A 23971-nucleotide genomic window follows, 5' to 3' on the forward strand; every position below is an offset into this window, starting at 1 on the left:
GGGGGGGGGGGGGGCGCTTGGCTATATGTCAAATAAAGTTTCTCTCCATTTTTCACATCTAAGTTTTTTTCCTCACGCTTACGCCCCACCCTTTAGAACAAGGGTATAACAATTAATTTTATGTAAAACCCCCAAAAAACAATCATTCCCGTTGTAAAAATTCAACTTCTATGTTCAAACCATTATATTGTACATGCTATCCCTTTTAAGAGAGCATTCATCCTCTTATCCCTCACGACTTTTTATTGCGTCCTTAAAATTCGAACTCAAGACCTCTGTTTTATGAGATACTTAAGTTAAATTCTGATATCAATTGAACAAATACGTATTATATAACAACTTGAGTTTGAATACTGTGGAATGCAACAGAAAATCACGAGGGGGCAAAACAACATATACACTTCCAAAGTGGAAACTGCATCAGCACATGGATGTAACTTCCACATTGAGAGTCTACCAATATGAATATTGTGCGCGCTTTACCTATTTTTCGATTTTCATTCTATTTTTTCTCATAACAAGGGATCAGGACTTGAGCCTAACGTCTATTTTATGCATTGTGAAAATCTGCTTAACGAGATTTTCCTGCTCATTATATTACAGTGAAAGAACCAATAAGGAATGCCACTCTATTGAAATAACAAATTTTTGAGTACATAGAACATTGATTTACCAGTAAAAATTTCTAGATCAGGTCTATACCCAAATTTTGTAAATTCGACTTGTTTAACTGTCGAAAAATTTCACTCATCATTAGCAGCATTTCTTGTTGGACAACTGTATTCCTTTCAAATTCGCTTAAACCTAGTGTCGAGCCGGGAGAATGGAGAAGAAGGACTTCCTGTGAAGCCAAGAGAATGAAGAGTAAGTCACTTGAAACAACTCCAAGTCATTAGACGACTACAACAAATAAAGTCTTGTTTCAGATTAATATGGGTAAGGAACATAAATCATTCTATCCCATTGGTTCAGTTAGTTAATAATAAATCTACTACTGACTGTAACAAATACCAGTTATTGCAATGAACTGAACCATTCAAAAATAACTAAAAACCAATTTAAAGATTTTCTGGGCAGCCATTTTGTTATAGTACAAGTGGAACATATCAGTTATCTAAGATTGAAATATTAGAAAGCCATGCAACTGTATGTGGAATGGATTCAATAATGTTAGCACCCAGTCAGGTCCTAAGTGAACCCATATCCATCCCTTCCAACTTATAGTGTTGGACTGTGCGGAGCCTTATAATATTATACACTTGTCTCCTCGACTAAGGATCGACCTAATATATCTAATAGGTTGTTCAAATATTCCTACTATATAAGGCTATATTTGATAGTCCAAAATTTTTCATGGAAAATGGAAAACAAATTCCATTCCTCCCTTTTGACTTGTTTGATAACCAAAATTTCTAGGCAATTAGTTTTCCACATTTCCCTCACACATCCACAATTTCCAAGTTTTTGGGGAATTCATTTTCCCATGGGATAGGTAATTTTATTTTTATTTATTTATTTATTATTATTATTATTATTTATTATTTTTCTATTTTTTTATTTTGGTAATGAGAACAAATTTTAGGAACAACTGTAAAAGAGGATATCCTTTAAATTGATAATTTCATGTAAAACAAAGTCAAACGAACACTAAAATATAGATGATTTTTTATTTTGATTTTGATTTTTTACAGTGAAGACAAATTTTAGGAACAATTGTGGAAGTGAATATCCCTTAAATTGACAATTTCCATGAAAAACAAAATCAAAGGAACATAAAAAGACACTTTTATTTTTATAACAATCAAACACTATTAATTGACAATTCACAGTAAAACAATTTCTGAACAATCCAATTCCCTCGAATTCGTTTTATTTCCACCTAAATTCCATCTTTGCAGTCAAACAGTTCCTAAATTATTTTAGGGACATGGTTTTGAGAGTGTGTGAGGTGTGAGAAAAATCTTGTGCTCGTCTTCTTTATTAACTCAACTCCCTGCCTAAAGACACTTCCCTGGGGGCAACTCCTGCCAATGCCCTAAAAAGGTTAGCATCGGGTTAGCTGGTCAGGCGTGATAACCTGCAGCAGCAAGTGGACATAGCTCTCAATGTCAAGATGAATGACAATAAATCTGTGTTTTTAAATTGTTTTATTTTATTCTGTTTAAGAAAGGATTATGGCTTGATCCGTATAAGCGAACACCTCATTTGAAAAGCCAACTCTCATATCCCATACAAACTCATCACATCTGTATCATATGAATTCCAAGAAGCATTCTATTTATCTCCTGAATGATATGAAAATGAGAATAATACTCAAGTCCAACATGTACTTTGAACTCATTTCGAATATGGCATCTCCAGGGATATACTTTTTTGAAGTTCAACAACTCAACTCGATATTTATATTGTTTTTAACAGATACCAGCTGTTGCATAAATTCCAATAGTGTGAGGATTCTGTCAAAAATGAACTCTCATATATCCATAAAATTCAATACATATTCTGAGCACTAATATCGTAAGAATGAAGACATTTTTGGATCTCAATAAAGGCCTAAAACTTTCCACCAAGCTGCTCCAGTTAATCCCCATATCACAATGTTAATAAGGGCCATTGCAATTCCCAATTTGAAAACGTCATGGAGTTCTACATAACCAGCTGTGAACCACAAGCAGTAAGAACTAAAATCAATTCTAACTGACAAATTCTAACTTAAAATTACAGACTGTTCAAAGAAAAATGTCCCCAAGACATTTGGAATGGGAATATAAGTCAGGAAATGAGTAACGTAGAAGATTTCACAAAGCCCTTATCAATCAGTTTTCGATTTTTCGGGAATATCTGATCATCCAATAAGAAGAGTTTCCATTTTTACAAACGGACAATTTGAAGACCTATTGGAAATGAAAAAAAAAAAAAAAGAAAAAAGGATGAATTCTAATTTCGATTAACAGATTGGCAATATAAGACAGGAAATGAGTAACGTATGATTGAGTACTTCGCAGTTCATTGTCGTAACAAAGACTTTTTCTCAACTAGGTTATTAAAAAAAATAAAACATAAGTAAAAATCGAGATGGTCAACACAAAATTATAACCAGACGAAAAGAAAATTTCCTGATAGGTCAAAGATTGTTATATGTAATTTAGAAAAATGGTTATTAGGTATGTAATCATATTCTTCGTCTACATAAAGAAAATTAAAGCCTGAATTATGATATTCGATGTTGTATTTTTCTGATTATCTCAAAATATTTCTACAATAGTGTGATTAACCTTTTATAGTTATTTGTTAACTTTTCCTCACCACCATATATCAGTGCTGAAAGTAATCTGGTAAAAAAAAAAAAAACATTTTCGTATAATGAGAGATAAAATACCTCCATAGTAAACAGCAGCCTGACCACTGCTATAATGTGTCAGTGCACCAAAAAGATTTGTGTTGTATCCCAAAGCTAGAGCAGCCAACAAACCAGGAACTTGGGATGCCACGTGCATTCCAAGAAATGCCGAGTATAGGGCTCCAACATGTGCAGTTTGACTAGCAAATAGATAGTGGATAAAGAAGTATGCTGTCTGAAGGATACAAAATGCACCAAACCAGTTCACTGAAAGAGATTTAAGTAATTTGGCCACACATTTAGACATCCAGGGTACAACACCAAGAGCCGTTAATTGAGTAGCCATGCCGACTAGAACTCCAAACCAAGCCAGGGTATCCCATGCTTGCATCTCGCTTAAACAATCTTCCCAATCAAGTACTCCTAACAGCAGAAGTATTGACAAACCCAGCATAGCAGCAATAACACTAGTCATGCCAAGAGCCTCTCTGTATGCAGAAATGAAGGCTGTCAGTAGTCAGTACTCCACAAACCTATAGAAGTAAATTTAACTGAGTATGGAATCAGTAACAAAGATATTCTAGTGGAAATGACACTTCAAATTTGTATTGAAGAAAATGTGAGATGATTGCGAAAAGTTGAATACATAACCTACTTATTATTCGGGAAATTTATTTTAGCACTTGAGATTAAACTATTTGTCATGCCTTAGTCCTAAGCATGTGACATCATAAGCAGCCTCTTTGCCTGAGAAAGCTAAGCATTACCCTGAAATCCATAATGCAACTGTCAGAAGCATGGTTCCCACCATCAACCATTCGTCTCTTTTGACAGGACCCATTTGCTCCAATTTCCTCTTGGCCATGGCTGGAGCATCGGGCGTTGCTTTCATTTCAGGGGGAAAGATCTTATATAGGATGAATGGAGTTGCAGAAAGCGAAATCAACGCAGGTATGCTAGATGCCTTGAGCCAAGTGACCCATCGATTTGGGATTTTAACACCAATACTGTCAGCTAATTTAACACACAACATGTTTTGAGCTGCAGCTGTCAGGAAAAGAGCACTCGAGTTACTGGCTGACTGTCAAGCATCAACAAGGGAAATGATTAAATATAGAAAAATTAAAAAAATGGAATAAGGTACAGAAAGAGAAACAAAAATAGGTATAATATGTAGAATATCAATATGTAACATGATTGTACATTAGCTCAAAATATAGAACGTTGTTGAGTGTGTTTTACCCACAAGTTTCATACTATGTTAACTTGATTTTTGGTAAGATCTTAGAAGCATTGAACGTTTTTAATGTGTTTATTAGTGTTATTTTATAGGTGTGGTGAGGTAGTGTAAATTATTGTAAAAGTGGAGGAAACAAAGCCATTGATACAAACTGGGGAGAAAAGACGTACAAAAGGGCAAAAGAATCAATTTCTTACATCAATAAGGAAGAGGAGGAGCAAAATCCGAGAGGTGACAAAAGTCCAGGAAACAAAGCCATTGACGTGAACCGGGGAGAAAAAAGGAACAAAATGGCAAAAGAGTCAATTTCCTACATCAAAATTAGGAAGAGGAGAAACGTAATCTGAGAGGTGGCACCAGAAGGAAGACAAACAAAGATGTGGGACCGTGGCGCCATAGAGGCACCATACATCAGGCGCTGCAGCACCAATTCCAAGCGGTGCTTCGGCACCTAAAGACAAACTAGAGCACATTTTTTGGCCCATAGTGAAGCCCATGAACTCTCAATGCGATAAAAATCTGAAGGGAAGTATAAATACGAAGATGGAGGCACTTATGGGGAGTTCCACCCATTGAGATACATAGAACACGACTTGGAGAATTAGAGATCAAAATCAAAGGAGAAAAACAAGAAATCATGAGTTTGCAATCAAGATTTGGAACAAGAAGAGAAATTTAGTGCAAGATTCATCCACTTTTTTTTTACATCTCAATCCAAAATCCGATGATGTACTCAATACAATTTTTTTGTTTTTCTTCAATTATTATGAGTAGCTAAACCATATATTAGGACGAACAATGTAATCTATTTGAAACCCTTTATTTCTTTATTCAATATTCTAGTTCTTTAAGAGTTTATATGTTGATTTTATTCAAGTATTTAATGCTTTGAATTACTTGAACTATAATTCAATGACTTTGTAAATCTTTTACAAATCCAAATGTGAGTTTTAAATTTAGACCACACAGTAAAATCTATTATTTTAGTGTAATGATACCTATGTTAATTATTGCGATCGTTATATGAATTCTTAAAATTAATATTTCGTCTAACAAAGATTGATTCACATAGAAATATGTAATTGAATTAGTTATATATGCTCAATGATAACTTGAGAGAGATAAATTGAATACAATAAAAGAATTCGATCAAACACTGCATTAGATTTGTGAATCTTGAATTAAGGCTTAAAAGGTAATCAATAGATGAAACTGTTATGCCCTAATATCCATTTCTATTTGAATTGTAAATTGATCTTTGTGTGCATCCCGCTATTCTCAAGTAGCTAGATCAAAAATCACAACAAATCACAATTCTTTGTTTGTTTTCATCAAATAAGAGTTAGAAATATTAGATTAAGTATTGAAATATAGTCCTCTTAAGAACGATAATTCGAACTCAAAAGTCCACCATATTAACTGTTACGATATCATATACTTGCGACAGAAAAAACGCAACAAATGTCTGAAAGAGCTTTGGGTTAATCACAGCAGGAACAGGCCAGCTCTTCCTAAATGAATATGTATTTTCCAAAAAACTTCTGACTTTTTACTGGCATTCAACTTCCAGCTTTTCTAAGTACATTGCAGAGCATCTTATGAGTCTAGTGTTAAGAACTAAATGATAAAATCGATCTACTCAGGACTGCTAAAGGTTTTCTTTCTTTTCCTACAAAAGAGTGGAAAAAAGAAGAAAGGAGCAAAGCATTGACCATCTGCTTGATGAGATATATTAAGATTTACATATACGTGGATAACACCGTCAAGTTGAAATGTTCAGGAAAGATGGATTTGAGAGGGAAGACGACGCTGAACTCTGAAACAAATACAACATGGAGTATAAGAACAAGTAAGTAGAAAAGATCCAAGATTTTTTTGGGGAAATTAATGTACGTACTTCTGCTAACAAGGAGAATTAAAATCTAAAATCAAAGGGAGCACTAATATTGGCAATGGATTCCCTGACTAACTAATCTCCGAAAATGAAGAACCCAATAAAACTTTTCAAATGGCACATCCAAAAATATAGCCTCATTTACCAATATGTTGATCAAATGTAGTTGTCCCCAATGGGTAACCAATTACCAAATCAAAGAATGTCCAAATATTAAGTGAAGGAAGCCATGTGTAACAAACTTGCAGGAAAGGTTTTGCTCAAGTAATCACCATGCAAAACTTGACTTACTGCAAGGGGGATTGGGCTTATAAAATTCAAGATAAGATAACAAGATGAAAATCGAGACGCTTCTCCATTCACCTGATTAAGCAATAATTTCTCATCTCACATAAGCTTGTGACTGATCACTCTTCCAACCTCATCAAGATTAACCATGTCAATTAAAGTCAAAAATCGATATTAGCTAGATCATATACCAAATCACCGTTCATTATGTTTTTTCATCTTGTACATCACACCACGTGCTAATAAAGTATTCTAATGATAAGAACAAAGAGCATAAGGTGACTTGCTTATTATTTGTCAATAATTCTCTAACAAATGTGATGCAGACATCTTTCAGTCAAGATATCACAGAATTAACTTTCTCTTCTTCCAAGTTCTTTCACTTTTGAAGATTAAATTTGGCAAGTCACACCAATTATTACAGTGGGGTATACCCAAGAAATTCGAGCAATGGCTGCAAATCTAGGATGTTATATCACTGTCTGCCAACTTATTTGGGTTTACCTCATGGGATCCACTTTTCAAGTTGTGATTGAGAAGATGGACAACATGTGACATCCTGAAAGAAACAATATTTACTGAATGGTGGAAGGTTAACTCAAGTTAACAGGACTCTTTCGACAATGTCCTGTCTTTACTAATTCATTTGTAGTGATAAAAAATAAAAATAAAAAATAAAAAATAAAAAAATAAAAAGAAGGACAGCAAGTTTTATTTTCAATAAATTTGAGATTTGTCTCATGAATAATTAATGAAAAGGCAAATAAGATGTAAACCCGTCAATTCAGCACTTTGTCTGTGTCACATTAATAAGAACGAGATAATCTACTACTTCTCAAGCCAACATTTATCCGAAGCACACACCTACTAAATGCAACATTAGATTCTAAAGAAAACTCTGATTATTGTTAAGAACATCTGTGAGATTCGAACCATGGTATTTTGCTTCCAGAATTTTATTACACTGTGAAGTCGTGTTTTGTGGACATGCAACTCTATTAAATTGGCACTTTCGCCTGGATGGCGACATGTGGTTGAACCTTGACTGTTGGATTGATTCTGGAACCTTCCATTATAATGTGCTGTTTCACTTGGCACTTGGATTGACTCCATTACGCGTTTTACTCTTGGTCTTTGAGAGAGAGAGAGAGAGAGGAAAAACCCCTCGTCTGGTTAGGGTTTGTTCTGCTTGATTCTATAGCTCAAATCTCTGATTTGAGGCCTTAAATGTGAAACTCTTGGTGATTTTGTTTAGATATTCTGAGTGATTATCTGTAATAGTTTGTGTCCTCTTCTGTTGTGATGTTTTGAGAGGAATGGAGTGAAGTTTCTTCGTGATTCTTCGAAGGTTTTGAGTCGATCTTGAGAGATAAGTATCTTTGCTTCATCTCAGTGTATTTGTTGAACTTTTGTAACCCTTCGTTGCCATTTTTGGCTATTATAGTTCAACCGAGCGTAATCCAACTTGTTGGATGCTCAACGGGGGATGTAGGCGTTAGATGGGTCGCCGAATCTCTGGGGCTTAGGCCGAAAGAAATCTTGTGTTGATTTTTTAATTTTCTGCACAGTTTACTTTTGGTCGATTTCAATTTCTTGCTTCTTGGTTTAACATTGTGTGACCTTTTGCCTTACAGTGGTATCAGAGCCTTACTGAGGAGCAAGATACCCGAATCTTGGAGAGAAAGGTGGATCTTCGATAGATCTTAAATTTTTGGAACTGCTGAAAAGCAAATTTGAACTGCCTCGAGTCATTGAACTCGCTGGGTGAGATCTTTTTCAACTAACTGCATATTACATTTGAGAAATTTGTGTTTCTTGAACTTTCTCTGATTTTCCAGTACACCGTTGAAACCCCCTTGAGACTAATCTTTGTCCAGTGGCTCCTGTGAGGCCACTGGAATCTGAGATAAATCAAGTACGGGTGTGTAACTTGGGAGAATCTAGCTGGAAAGATCTGTGAAACCTTATAATCTGATCTTATTAATTGGTTTTCTACTGATTGATTAAGCCTGCTCTCTCTATTGATATTTCTTGATTGGTGAAATCATGTATTACTTTGTGATTTACTGTGATTTCAAAGTTGGCAATTTAGGGTTTCTGTTTACAACTGTACTGATTTTTTGCTAAAATCCTGTTTTGTAATAACTTGCATGCACTATGGCTACTGCAAAATTTGAAGTGAGTCAATTTGATGGTAAAATTGATTTTGATATGTGGAGTCAGAAAATGAAAGTCATTTTGATGCAAATGAAATGTGCTAAGGCATTAGATGATTCATGGCCTGAGGGTTTAGCACCTACTAAGAAATCTGAACTTAAGGAAATTGCTTGGAGTACCATATCTCTGTAATTGTCTGATAATGTGATCAGAGAGGTAGGTGAAACTACTACTGCCTCTGATCTTTGGGCCAAACTTAAGGCTAAGTATGAGACCAAAACCACTCCAAACAAATGTTTTCTTCTAAAACAATTTTTCTCCTTTAAAATGGATCCTACAGTTGACATAGAAGAGAACCTTAGTAGGTTCACAAAACTTACCAAGACTTGACCAATTGTGATGAAAAACTTTCAAAAAATCAATTAGCTGTAGTTCTGTTAAACTCCATAAGTGACAAGTATAAAGACATTAAAGTTGCCCTTGAATATGGTAGGGAAGAACTCACTATTGATGATATAACCAATGCTTTAAGGAATAAAGCTTTAGAAATTAACGCTGAGTCAAGTAATAGTCATATTGGAACTAGTTTCTTAATTAAAGGAAAATCTTTTGAAAAACCTATACAAAATTTTAAGTTTTCAAAAACTAATAAAAGATGGGTTGACAAAAGTAAGACAAAAAATAATGCAAAAGGTAAAAAATGCTATTATTGTGGTAAGCTTGGTCATTTTGCAAAAGATTGTTTTAAAAAGAAAAACGATTCAAAAGAAAAGGGCATTGATGGAAGTAATGTACTGGCATATGATAAAACTAAAACAGAAAATGGTTATGCCTAAGTAATGAATGGATACTTGACTCAGGATGTTCTTTTCATATGTGCCCAAACAAAAACTGTTTTATAAATCTAGAAAGAACCAAAGGGGGACAGGTTACAATGGGAAACAACTTTGCATGTAAAGTGAGTGAAATTGGGACTGTCAAATTATTACTAGAAAATGGTAATGTTTTGTTTCTAGAAAACACAAGACATGACCCAGATTTGAAAAGAAACTTAGTATCCTTAGGAATGTTGGATGACAAGGAGTTTAACATAATTATGGGGCAAGGACATATAAAAATTCTTAGGGGAAATGACTTGGTCACTTCAGCCCCGAAGAGACATGGCCTTTATTGTCTGAATGCAAAATCTTTGCTTGGTTTAACTGCTTCTGTTGTATCTGAAAAATTTACTTTGGCAAAACTGTGGCATGATAGGCTTGGTCATATTGGTAAAAAGGGTTTAAAAATTTTGCATTCAAAAGGTGTTTTTGGAAAACTTAATCTTGGTGATTTTGACTCCTGTGAACATTGTATTTTGGGAAAGCAAGCCAAACTTCCTTTTCAAAGTGGAATTCATAAGTCCAAACAAAGACTTGAATATTTGCATGCTGATCTGTGGGGTCCTGCTTCTGTCTCTACTTTAACTGATTTTAAATATTTTTTACTAAGAGTGTGTTTGATTGACATGGAAAATATCACCTAGAAAAGAAAATATTTTCCATCTTTTGTGGAAAATAAAAACCACCTCTACCCAAGAAAATATTTTCCTTAAAAAAAGGAAAATTAGGCATATTTTCAAAAGTTGGAAAATGTTTTCCATGGAAAAAAATAGCAATCAAACACTCAAAGTAGGAATTTGGATGGAAAATTGATATTTTCCATGGAAAATAAATGTAATCAAACACATCCTAATAGTTGATGATTTCTCAAGAAAAATTTGGATTCATCTACTAAAGTCTAAAGATGAGACATTTCTTGCTTTTAAGAACTGGAAAATTCAAGTTGAAAATCAGATTGATCTTAAAGTAAAATATTTAAGAACTGATAATGGCTTGAAATTTTGCAATTCTGAATTTGATAATCTTTGTGAGGAATATGGCATCATGAGACACAAAACTGTTCCATACACACCACAACAAAATGGAATGGCTGAAAGAATGAATAGAACTGTGTTAAATAAAGTTAGATGCATGCTATTAAGCTCTGGACTGTCTAAAATGTTTTGGGGTGAAGCAGTTAAAACTTCAGCTTATCTGATTAATAGAAGTCCTACTAGTGCACTAAACTTTGCTATTCCTGAAAATGTGTGGTCTAATAGTCCTGTAAATTACTCTTATCTGAAAATATTTGGTTGTACTATCTATGCTCATCAAAATGTTGGTAAACTAGAACCAAGATCATTAAAGTGTGTTTTCTTGGGTTATGATGAACATGTTAAAGGGTACAGATTATGGGTTAAATATGAAAAAGATTATAAAGTAATAATTAGAAAGGATGTAGTCTTTAATGAATTTTTGATGCCATGTCTTGAAGGAAAAGAAAATAACTTGACTGAAAAAGATGTTCAAATTGAGGTGGAGCATTCTTGCAGTAACCAGAATATTTTTGTAACTACTGCAGAAGGAAATGAAAATGAAGAACATGTTATTTTACCTGAAACTGAAGATGAAACTGAACATGTTGAAGAGGCTGATTCTGCAACTCTTCTCTTTAATGAGTATCAACTCATAAGAGATAGGAGAGAAGGCAAATCAGACCCTCCACTAGGTTTGATAGTGACACTTTTGTATCCTTATTTACCTACCAAAACCTAACTGAAAATGAGCCAAACACTTTTGAAGAAGCCATGGAATGTAAAGAAAGAAAACATTGGAAAATGGCCATGGAAGATGAAATGTCTTCACTCCTTAAAAATAAGACATGGATTCTAGTTGATAAGCCCAAAGGACAAAAATTAATTGATTGCAAGTGGATTTATAAAATAAAATATGGAGAAGGTGATGATAAAAACATGAGATATAAAGCTAGACTTGTAGCAAAGGGTTTCACACAAAAAGAAGGTGTGGACTATACTGAAATTTTTTCTCCTGTTGCTAAATATGTTACTATCAAATGTTTACTTGCATTTGTTACACAATTTAAATGGGAACTTGATCAACTAGATGTTAAAACTGCTTTCCTGTATGGAGAATTAGATGAAATAATATACATGAAACAACCAATTGGTTTTGAGGAAGGAGATCCTGAAAACACTGTTTGTTTGTTAAAGAAATCCTTGTATGGCCTAAAGCAGACACCTAGGCAGTGGTACAAAAGATTTGACACTTTTGTATTGAAACTTGGATTTAAAAGAAGCCAATATGATACTTGCTTGTACTGCAAAGGTAGTGGAGTTGAAAACTCATTATATCTGATCCTGTATGTGGATGACATGTTGTTGGCTAACTATACTGAAATTTTTTCTCCTGTTGCTAAGTATGTTACTATCAGATGTCTGTTTGCACTTGTTACACAATTTAAATTGGAACTTGATCAACTAGATGTTAAAATTGCTTTCCTGTATGGGGAATTAAATGAAATAATATACATGAGACAACCAATTGGTTTTGAGGAAGATGATCCTGAAAACATTGTTTGTTTGTTAACGAAATCCTTGTATGACCTAAAGCAAGCACCTAGGCAATGGTACAAAAGATTTGACACTTTTGTCTTGAAACTTGGATTTAAAAGAAGCCAATATGATACTTGCTTGTACTGCAAAGGTAGTGGAGTTGAAAACTCATTATATCTGATCCTGTATGTGGACGATATGTTAAATCAAAGTTAAGTTCTGATAAATCAAAAATTGATATATTAAATCAAAGTTAAGTTCTGAGTTTGATATGAAAGACCTTGGTGCTACTAAAAGAATATTGGGCATGCAAATTTGGAGAAACAATAAAAATGGGATATGTTTGAAAGGCTATACTGACTCTGACTTTGCAGGAAATAAAGATAATAGAAAGTCAACCTCATCCTATTTTTATACACTATGTGGTACTGCCATTAGTTGGAAGTCTCAACTTCAGAAAATTGTAGCTCTGTCCTCTACTGAGGCAGAATACATAGCAGCAACTGATGCTGTTAAGGAGGGAGAATTTTAATGATAATCTCACTGTGATATTTTCTGATAATCAGTGTGTCATTCACCTAAGCAAAAATCCCATGTTTCATAACAGATCAAAACATTTGGAAGTCTCAACTTCAGAAAATTGTAGCTCTGTCCTCTACTGAGGCAGAATACATAGCAGCAACTGATGCTATTAAGGAGGGAGAGTTTTAATGATAATCTCACTGTGATATTTTCTGATAATCAGTGTGTCATTCACCTAAGCAAAAATCCCATGTTTCATGACAGATCAAAACATATTGATGTTAAGAATCATTTTATAAGAGATATAGTCTCAAAAGGTGAAATTAAGATTGATAAAGTTTCTACTCATTTTAATCCATCAGATATGGGTACAAAAATAATTCCATTAAACAAATTCTTAAACTTTTTGAAACTTTTATCTGTTGATAGTTTGTAATTTTTGTACAGGTAAATAGAGCAAATGATAATGAGTTAAGGATTTGCTTCTGGCTGCACTATAGTTCCAAAATTCTGATAGCAAGGTAGAGAATGTGAGATTCGAACCATGGTAGTTTGCTTCCAAAATTTTATTACACTGTGAAGTCGTGTTTTGTGGAAATGCAACTCTATTAAATTGGCGCTTTCGTCTGGGTGGTGACATGTGGTTGAACCTTGGCTATTGGATTGATTCTGGAATCTTCCATTATAATGTGCCGTTTCACTTGGCACTTGCATTGACTCCATTAAGCGTTTTACTCTTGGTCTTTGAGAGAAAGAAAGGAAAAACCCCTCATTTGGTTAAGGTTTGTTCTGCTTGATTCTGTGGCTCAAATCTCTGATTTGAGGCCCTAAATGTGAAAGTCCTAATGATTTCGTTTAGATATTCTGAGTGATTATCTGTAATGGTTTGTGTCCTCTTCTGTTGTGATGCTTTGAGAGGGATGCAGTGAAGTTTCTTCGTGATTCTTCGAAGGTTTTGAGTCGATTTTGAGAGATAAGTATCTTTACTTCATCTCAGTGTATTTGTTGAACTCTTGTAACCCTTCATTGCCATTTTTGGCTATTATAGTGCAATCGAGCGTAATCCAACTTGTTGGATGCTCAACAGGAGATGTAGGCGTTAGATGTGGTCGCCGAACCTCCAGGGCTTAGACCGAAAGAAATATTGTGTTGATTCTTTAATTTTCTGTACAGTTTACTTTTGGCCGATTTCAATTTCTTGCTTTTTGGTTTAATATTGTGTGACCTTTTGCCTTACAACATCTTCACTAAAAAACTGACATATCTCTTCTTTTGTGGAAAGTCGAGCAGAACCGCAAGTTATTAATGAGTTATGATTTTGCATATAAAATCAAATTATCAAAAATGTGCGCATAATTCTTTCATATGCTAATTGACTATTCACATTGCAATCTTCATCATATTATTAGGACCCGAATAATCCAACTAAATACATTAAACATTTGATTTATGTATTTGAGAAAATAAACTAAAAAGATAGTAAAACTTTAACACAGTTTTTACACCAACCTGATTCTGGGATTGAATGAGATATGCTCCAATCTTCCTAGCCGATCCGTCCTTGGGCCTACTATCAGCACCGACCGCCAAGGACTTAATAATGGGCAAGAAAATTCCTCCAGCCCGCGCCGTCGTGCTCGGCATGGCGGGCGAAATGACGGCTTCACTCAAAACCAACCCATAAGACAACCCCAGAGTACTCTTCCCAAGCCACCGAACAAAAAGCATAGCAATCCTATCCCCAAGCCCCGTCTTCACAAAACCTTTCGAAAAGAAGAAGGAAATCACAATAAGCCAGATGACCTCATTAGTAAAGGCGGAAAACGCAGCAGCGAATGTAAGAGTTTTAGTGATTACAGCGAGCGTGAGGCATGTAAAAGCCCATGCACCTACAGGTAACGGGCTGAGAATGAGACCCGAAATGGTGGTGAGGAAAATGGAGAGAAGGGACCACGCCTTTGGCGTGAGTGAGTGCGGTTTTGGTACTGCGAATCGGAGAAGTAACCCAATGAAAATAGAGATGAAAAAGGGAATGGGTTTTACACCTTTCCAGTTGAAGTTCGGTAAGCGGCGGCGGGAAGTGGTGGTTCTGGCGTCAATAGGGAGGTTGTTGGCGGTGGAGTTTGGATTCGACATTGCCTTTTTGGGTGGGGGGTGCAAACAGGTTGAATTTTCGTGGTTCAACAAACTGGTTACTCACGCTGACAACGCAACAGTATTAGAGTTGGGTGGAGCACTGTGCATGGTGGATTTGCTGGGAATAATGAATTGATTGCCATTTTCGAACGGATAACACAGCACTATACAGGACTAGAAAGTGGCATACATACATCATTTTCGTGGTGTGATGCTATGTTTCCTTGGCCAAATTGCGGTAATGCCACATTTGTTCACAGATGGAGTTATCCAATTTTACTTGACAAAACGTGATTAAATGAAAAAGTTGACTATATTTAAAACAGTTTAATGGTGGCAGCAATTTTTCATCTTAAAAAATTAAATTTTTTATCATTATTTTACTATTTCAACCATCATTTTAAAATTTTTTGCTTACGGTTAGGATTCACTTTTCTCTTTAATGATTAAAAAATAAATTCTCATAATCACTATCGAACAAGTCATTTGTCAACTATTATATCAATAATTACTTTGACTGTAACATAATTAGGCCATATTGTATCAAGTTGGATCCACATGGAGCCAACCCACATCATCTTTAACAGGAAAGGGTATTTTTTGGGAACAGTATTGGAATCTGGTCGATGTCCTGTTCTTCAAAGTTCAAAATAACCAGATTTTTTATTTTTTTTATTTTTCAAGGTGATTAAGTAATTGTTTGTCCCTCATTTCAAAATTCTTTTTTCTAAATATTTACCACACATTCAAATAATAAATATTCTACAAGTAAATTCAATTTTTTTCCTACTTTTTAACCATACATTTTTCAAAAAATTATTATTTAAAACAATGTTTTTCCAAAAAAAACCCCACCAAACAAGACTAAAAAGTTACGAACAAACGTGAAAAATAATCCGTTTTGAGAATGTGAAATTGAAAATAAGAGTAAGAAATAAGCGATTTTTAAATAATGCATAAGTTTCCTATTTCATAGGGATTAAAATCAATTTTTTAATAGGTTTTGATAAGTTAATGAAATGTGTGGTTGAAAAGTTGTGAATTCTATAAATTTTGTTAATTAATTGTTGATGGTAACTTATATTAAAGTCTAGATTTTAATCCTTATTAATAGCATAGATTTTAATTGCATAAGATACTACCAAAACATAACAGATGGACTATGTTTCGATGCGATTTCTATTATTTATAGTCAAGTTGTTTCATTCGATTTACAATTTTTGTTGATACTCGAATCGATGTGGTTATTATTGGAATCAAACGATGTTGGCCATAATTTATTATCTACTTTGAACTGAAAGACGTCGAGGAGGTCACTCTTTCATAGAGGTAAGTTGTTTGTGAAAATCAAGAGCTACTAATACAAGAAGTTCATCGTGTTAGGTCGTGCTCTTCTACATCTACTTCACTTGCCTTGATATTGTAGCATTACATAATGAGGTTGGATGTGGCTCTCGTCACTTTGTGTCTCTATTGAGAACGAAGTGGTCCACAATCTTGTCTCATTAGCTAATTCTTCCTCGATAGTGAAAGCTAGATTTATTTTATTCATTGTTTTATTGCGATTTTTTGTTTGCACGCTTTTAATAACGTTTCTTCTTTTTTCTTTTTTTTTTTATACTTGTTAACAATACATTCATTTTAGGTGATTTTGTTGTCGTTTTGAATTTGGGTATGATAAAAAAAAATTAAATAATAATACCTCATGACATTTCAATAGCATTTTGTGTTTTGTTGTCGTTTTATGGATTTTTTAGTCATTTGGGTTTTAATGAGTTCTAACCATTTATTTTCACAATTTGGTGAATTCAAATTTTTATTTGATACATTTATTTATTATACCAAAAAGTATAAATACTTATTTTAATGCGTTTGATAAAGATTGGAATATCAAAGTTACACAAATTCGAAAGATCCGGTTGAAGTTTTAAAACTAATTTTGATTTATATCACTAGAGTTACATACATATTATTATCCTACAACTGCTTCTCATATGCACATTTGAATTTAATATTTGCAATGTTTCCAATGTGTCATCATTTTAGTAATTGCAAATCACTAAGATTCAAGCCACGTTATTTGGGGAAAGGATCAGAAAATCATTGTTTCCCTACTATTTAAAAAGGAGAATGGAAAGTTTCTATAGTTATCAACAGTGAATTCTTTCATTTTATCACATTGTAACAATTTTTTTATTTTTATTTTTTTATCGTGGAAGCAAAAACGACGTCGTGTTTTCTTCAATCATTTCTCTATTATCACTCGCCAATTCACTGCAATCATCACATCTACTGTAATATTTCTCCAATTTCACACACCACTTCAGTTCGTCCATACAGTTTGTGCAATAACTTTTCATTTCTTACTTAGATTTTAGTAATTACAGGTGTTTGTTTTACGAAATTTAATGGATTTTTTTGAACCCCCTTTTGGATTTTTATTTTGGGTCTATTTTTTATGACTTTCTGTTACTTGGTTACAGGAATTCGTTGAAATTATAAGCGATATTTTGAGTCTTTTTGATTGAAATACTAGATGGGTGCTTTGGATTCTTGTAATCACATTACGTTAGAAGAATCCCATGGTTTTTTGGCGATGAATGTGGGTGGTCGAGAATTGGGTAATTTGGAGATTTTCTATGATGAAAAAAAATTGTTACAATGTTATATTCACTCATTATCTTAATGCTTGAGATGATTTTTTTTTCCAAAAATGGAAAAAATAAGATAGCGACTAAAATCAAGATTCTTAATCTAAAGGATTATTCACCAACAAACGGAATTCAAATCCGATTTAAATTCATTTAAGTTAAAAAGATAACATCGATTTATAATGTTTCAAAAATATCCTTGGCATAAATTTTTCATTGTACTCAAAAGATGGTCGACAAAGTACACTACTTCACGAATTTGTGGCGGAAACAACTAATCCTATCAAATAATATAAAAAAGTTGACATGTCAATTGAAAGAATCTTTGAAAGGCATTACATAAAAATTTTTAATTTTCTACAATAGCTAAACATTCGTCTTTCATGAAAAAAACGATAAGTAAATTATATATAGATATGATTCAATGTTAGTTATTTTGCGTCAATTCAATATCATGCCACGTCTCCTTAAGTATTTCAAACTGAGGTTCTTAATGCTACAACCCTTCATCCAATTACCATACGAAATTCTATTCGAAAGTAATGAATGCTCTTATGAAAGTCCAAATTTCCAAAAGGAACTCGAGCAGTTCGAGCTGAGGTAATGAGTTTTGTAAGTCCCACAAGGAATTTTAGAAGAAAGCAAGATTGCTCTTAAGCAAGTCCAAATTCCAAGAAAGAAATCTTTTGGAAGAAAAGCAATCTGAGTTGAGGTTCCAAGTGCTAAAATGCTTTTAGCCAATTTTTTATAAAAAATTTTAAAAGGAAGAACTAATGATTTCTTTTAAACAGTCCAGAGCTGAGATTACAAGTGCTACAACACTCAACTAATTTTTATAAGAAATTTTAGAGAAAGAAATAAAGATTATTTTTCAGCAATTCGAGTTGAGGTTTCACAAAGATGCAACACCTAGCAAAGTTCTAGAGAAGTTTAAAGAAAAGTTGAGGTATGCTCGTTGAAAGATCTAACTAAATGAAGCTAAGTCAAGGGAGGCAATTTACCCTGGGAAGAAAACTCTACAGAGGAAGGTCGCCTCCAAAATGATTCTGAGAAGTGATTGCACCAGTCATCTTTGCTAGGACATACTTTTGAGACTGAAGAGCTTTATGAAGGAAGCACATGTCGAACTCTAATCTCATCTTCTCAATATGTTCGATGACTTTGACCAGGCTCACAATGTAGGCTCTTGAGCTACAACATCAAAAGCTAGAGATTCCCTACATACATCAAAAACCCACACAAAGGTCCACAAAATCCACAGAGATGAGAGAGAAAAGAACGTAAGATATATGTTCCATTAGGCTTGAGCAACTATTGTTTTTACAGACGCATTGCATAAAGATATCTAGAAAAGTTAGAAAGCAGTTCTTTAGATCTTATTGGGATCATTCATATCTTTTTTCCATGCATGTTTTCTTCTAAAAATTATATGAAATGATAAAAATCCTAAGAATACATGCGAATCAGTAAAAAAATAAATATACGCATTAATTTTGAATAAGGCAATTTTGAATAAAACTAAAAATAATTTCATTGGCCTGGCATCATACACACAAATTTCATTTGTCCAATAAAGAATGGTAACATTCTTACCGTGATTGTTTCTTTCAGCTTATCCAATTATTTTTCAATTATACTTCATTTCTTCAGAATCTGAACCATTTGAGCACATTTAGCTTCATTACTGTACCTCAAAGCACCATCTCTTGTCTGAATTTCTTCCTAAATGAAATACAAAGGATTAATCTCATAAGATAAAGTAAGTAATTGAAATCTATACGAGTGCAAAGAAATTTTGACAACTAGGAAGTTAAACACATGGAACTCACTTGTCGACTCTAACAGAAGTCAAAACAACCCAAAGATACTACATGAAATACAAGGTGTTTCCATTAATTTTGTTTAGGCCACTCTGTTCTAGAAATGAAACAAAGAATAAGGGCTCTGCAAAATTAATATTACGACTTGTTTTAGAAGTAGTTTCTTGCAACTATGTCCGACACAAAAGCAACAGAGCTCAGAAATTACAAAATCAATTTGAACACATTTCATTAACATCTGAACATTTTTCAAGAATATAAATGGCATTCCAATATTTGAGGGGAAATATTATAACAGTAGTTTCACAATCATGGGCAAATTTGTCACGGGCAGTGAAAGAGAACCATTAACACTTGAAAATGGTTATAAGATTGACTTAAAATAATTAGGAACCCATAGTGCTTATAAGCATTTCCAAATATCCTACTACAAGAAGGCCTTATAAGCGTATTGGACTAAATTGTATTGAAGGTAGTTGAAGATGTCAAAAATGACAAGTATGTGAAATCTTTAAATTGAAACCAAAAAAGTAAAAACTACATTTCTATAAAAAATGACAAGTTTATGGATGAAGTTTCAAATCTTGCACTTTGATTTCTATTATTGAAAATAGCTAAACTTCGTATGGTTTTAACTAATTATTGGTAGATCACTTCATCAAGATTTAGCTTGAAAGCAATGCATCTTCATGAAATGAATATTGTATTAATAGAACTGTATTTTTTGTCTAGAATCCCCTTTTGTTCGAGATAAATTTTTAGTGACTTTATAAAGTTCCCAAATTTTTAAATAGAGTAGTTATTTATTTATCATAGTACTATATGTTGTTGCTATATTAATAATTATGTTCTTCCTCTTCCTTTTTCTAATCTATATTCACGATTTCATCATATGTTGTCTCTATGTTGGTATAGACCAAAACATAGAAGCAGTTAACAATGTGTTATGTGGTTAGGGGAAAGATGGTGCTCGTGTGTTTGGTTAGGGTTTGAAGAACCTCTTGGGTTATTAGGACTTGTGTTCAAGCTTGGATATCTTTTATCTGTTTTCCAAACATAATTTTAATGTTGAGCTCAATCATATGAAGCGTGTCAAAACAATTGATGTAAGCTCATTCATTTCTTATTTACGTATAATTTGTATTAATTTGGGAGTGGCATAATATTATTGTGAGTTTTAAAAAGTTTTAACATGTAAAATTTTTGTTATATCATCTAGAAATTGACATAAATATGTTATCTTTTCTATATAATAATTTGTTTACTTTCAGCATCTCTTCTTATGTACAATTTGGTATTTTCAGTTAATTATATAAATTTTAAGCAACTTTCATAAATGCTGCTAGCTCCGACTTCTTCAACAATATTCAAAACTCTACAATTTATTCACTAATAAAAACATAATAAATACAAAATTCGTGCAACGCACGTGACAACGACTAATTATAAAAAAAATGTGAATGAAAAGAAGTAATTATTGTTATTGTTTCCTTTGAATGGGTTTATTTTTTATGGGTGAGATGGAATAGAATATGTGATTAAGGATCGTTATATATTTGGCAAAAAAATTTTGTTCAAATTTTTTTGTTCATATTTATGTTGTGGGTTTGTTTCGTGATTTTATTTTTTATTAGTATGGTAGGTACATTTATTATTGGATGAGATGCTTTTTTCCTATTTTTTAATCACATATTCATAGAATTTTTTTTTTTTCAAATAATCACTTTCACAAGAATCACACAAACAAGTGCTTAGTGGCGTGGAAGTTAAGGGCAAGAAACTCTTTATTATTTGAAGTAATTATTAAGGAAGAGTTTGTTTGCTGTTTTCATTTTTGTAAAATATTTAAAATTTGTTTGTTGGTACTTTAAAATGCATTTTTGAAAACGATGTTAAATTCGTAACATAAAACTCAAAATATAGGAAGTAAAGAAATCCAATTCACAATTCATTGATTCCGAAAGATGATGGAAATTCATTTAAAACTCTAATGAGATTATCATGGAACTTTCCATATAGAAATTTCGTCGGTAAATAGCTGTCAATCTTGAACTTTTCAACTTTTTTCAATTTGGTCCCTACTTTGATCTAGATCTGCTCTTGCCCTTCTTATTAACTTTATTACTACTTAACTCGTCACTACTTTAGAACCAGTTATGACTGTTTTGCCTTGATTGAGTTCTATCGTTCATCATGTGAATTTCACCACTGTTCTTATCATGTTTTTAGATTTAATTTCCATATCCTTACTTTTAAGAAAGTCAATGACAATTTCAGACGTCAAAATATTTTTTCGTACTTAATCGCATTATTAACCTCCTTATAAGTATCATGTATGAAATTAAGCAAAATTATGGCCTTGTAGGTTTTAGACACTAACTCTTCACATTTAACAATATCTTGAATAAGTTTCTTAAACACATTTAAATTGTTATCAAGATCTTTTGAATGATTCTTTTAAAACTTAAAAAATGTCAAATAAAACTTGTTTGAAATGGATTTGAGCAAATATAAGTCCTCCAATTTTTTTCAAAGTTCTTTAGTGATTTTTCTTTTACTCATTTTTTTCAAAATAGTGCTAGATAAGTGTAAAATGATTGAAATATAAGTAAACTCATTAACTTCTTCTTTTTGTACTATTGAAAAATCAGTAGAGAAATAGCCATCAATGCCTTTGAAATTTTTGTTGAACCAAAATACCTTTTACTTTTTGTTGTCAAATTGAAAAATCACATTTTAAAAAAAAAAATTTCAAGTCAAAATTTTGAGTTGTCATTTTTTACGAATCGATCAAAAAATGCACAGAGCCACGATCTACCAACAGAAAGTAGTCATAGAGTCGTAGACAATATACACTGTTCTAGATTTCTAAGATTTCGTAAAATTTGCGATCTTAGATCAAGAGAATGTTCAAACAAGTAAGGTACAAGTATTCTAATGAAATTAATAGCGCAACAAGGAAGTATGTCAACCAAAACAATATCACATAGAGTATACCACAAAGATAATAAACGATTTTTATAAAAAATAAATACTTCAATCACATAAGAACAAGCAATTCCTAATTTCTAGCACAAGCAATTGTTACCCTACATGATAACCACCAATCCTATTGTTACCCTACACAATGACGCGCTAGTGCTAAAATTTAACCCGGATAAACCAATTTACCAAAGCGGATCACGTCTAAAGGTCCATAAAACCGAGAGATGCAAATATGCTATTTTAGGGCCACCACCATTCACCTTAAACATTCAGTAAATGTACCGATGCAATTGACCAATGATCGCAGACCGAGCGCTCAGAGGTAAAACTGTCTAAAAAATTATTGTATAACCTGAAATACGAAATTAACGATACTAGTACGTTCAGGATAATAATACGAGAAACCTGTCTGAAAAGAGCTCTTCTTGAATTGCCGCGCACAGGCCACCAATGGAGCTGCTGCCTTCGCCAGTCGCCACTTCCACGCGTCGCCTAGGAAGTTGCATTTCTGCTTGCTTTTTTCCGTACTTATATTCTTAACTTTTTTCGTCACATTCTTATTTCCAACGTTTTTTTTTTCACAACTTGTTTTTGATAATGATTTTGAATCTCTCAGTTACTAGTTTGAGGCAAAGTCTTCTTTTGGTGGCGGCTCGTGAAGATGAGACAAAACTTACAGCCCCTTTGATGAGGCATTGCTATAGGAAGAATGTGGAATTTGGAGACTCCCTTTGAACTAATAAGGGTGGACAGTTGTTAACCTTTCGCAACTTTGCTAGCAACGAAAGCCTTCGTCCCCTTTTTTCTTCATAGAATGGATCACTTCTTGAAAAAATCATTAGGATAACGTAAAAAAAGTCATTTACCTCTCGTACTTTTACATGAGCAAAATAAACAATAAATATAAAGTTTGACGAAATATTCACTCCTCATTTCAATGCACATTAGAAGAATAGTTGGATAAAAATCGTGTTGAGAAATAGGATGTCTAATTAATCGACGGTTAAATATTAAAATGCGACAATGAAAAGTTAGTGATATAAATACAAAAAATGTAAACTTAATTGCAAAAAAATGTGGTCCAAATAATAAATTTTGTGGTGTGAATATAATTTTCATTTTATATGTCGTAGATTATTATAATTTATGGATTTGATCAGTATAAGATTTCAATCTTACTACTTGAACTAAACTTTAATTCATATTATAAAATCTATAAAAATAAAAAAAGTTACAAATTTAAATGTAAAAAAAGATTCGGTTAGGTACTCGATCATCAACTATCAAGTTACACAAAAAATAAAAATTAAAATTGCATATAATTTTTGAAAATAAAAATATGATCAATATAAATAATTCCAATTTACAACAGTTGTAATCAATACAAATATGAAAAAACTTGAAACTATATGCAACTTATCTTTTAGTCGTGGAATTCATTTTCAGTGATCCGCTCAATTATAGACTAGACTTGAACCATTTTTATTGGTGGTTGGATTTTTCATTGG

At 33.0% G+C, this 23971-nt stretch overlaps 1 protein-coding gene across 4 annotated transcripts; it reads right to left on the bottom strand.

Moving 5' to 3' along the window:
- Nucleotides 1–578: 578 nt before the first annotated feature.
- LOC111397072 (dicarboxylate transporter 2.1, chloroplastic-like) lies at nucleotides 579–15235 on the bottom strand. Of its 4 annotated transcripts, XM_023023783.1 has the most exons (5): nucleotides 14729–14876; nucleotides 14381–14634; nucleotides 4108–4421; nucleotides 3380–3828; nucleotides 1832–2658 (listed from the first exon to the last, which is right to left on the bottom strand). In XM_023023783.1, exons 1-5 carry the CDS (start codon nucleotides 14754–14756, stop codon nucleotides 2543–2545), a joined length of 1161 nt encoding a protein of 386 aa, XP_022879551.1. In that variant the 5' UTR covers nucleotides 14757–14876; the 3' UTR covers nucleotides 1832–2542. The 4 variants fall into 4 exon arrangements, with proteins under 4 accessions (XP_022879549.1, XP_022879551.1, XP_022879548.1 ...); XM_023023781.1 differs by lacking the exon at nucleotides 1832–2658 and adding an exon at nucleotides 579–841 and having other exon boundaries at nucleotides 14381–15235; XM_023023780.1 differs by having other exon boundaries at nucleotides 14381–15233.
- Nucleotides 15236–23971: the final 8736 nt, after the last annotated feature.

Source organism: Olea europaea, chromosome 7, assembly GCF_002742605.1.
Source record: "Olea europaea var. sylvestris chromosome 7, O_europaea_v1, whole genome shotgun sequence".
NCBI lineage: Eukaryota > Viridiplantae > Streptophyta > Magnoliopsida > Lamiales > Oleaceae > Olea > Olea europaea.

Coding starts and splice junctions, on each gene's coding strand:
- LOC111397072 (XM_023023780.1), bottom strand. CDS start 15,007: ATGTCGAATCCAAACTCCACCGCCAACAACCTCCCTATTGACGCCAGA. Junction 4,422..14,380: donor TCATTCAATCCCAGAATCAG/GTTGGTGTAAAA, acceptor GATGCTTGACAG/TCAGCCAGTAACTCGAGTGC. Junction 3,829..4,107: donor GTTGCATTATGGATTTCAGG/GTAATGCTTAGC, acceptor TTCTGCATACAG/AGAGGCTCTTGGCATGACTA.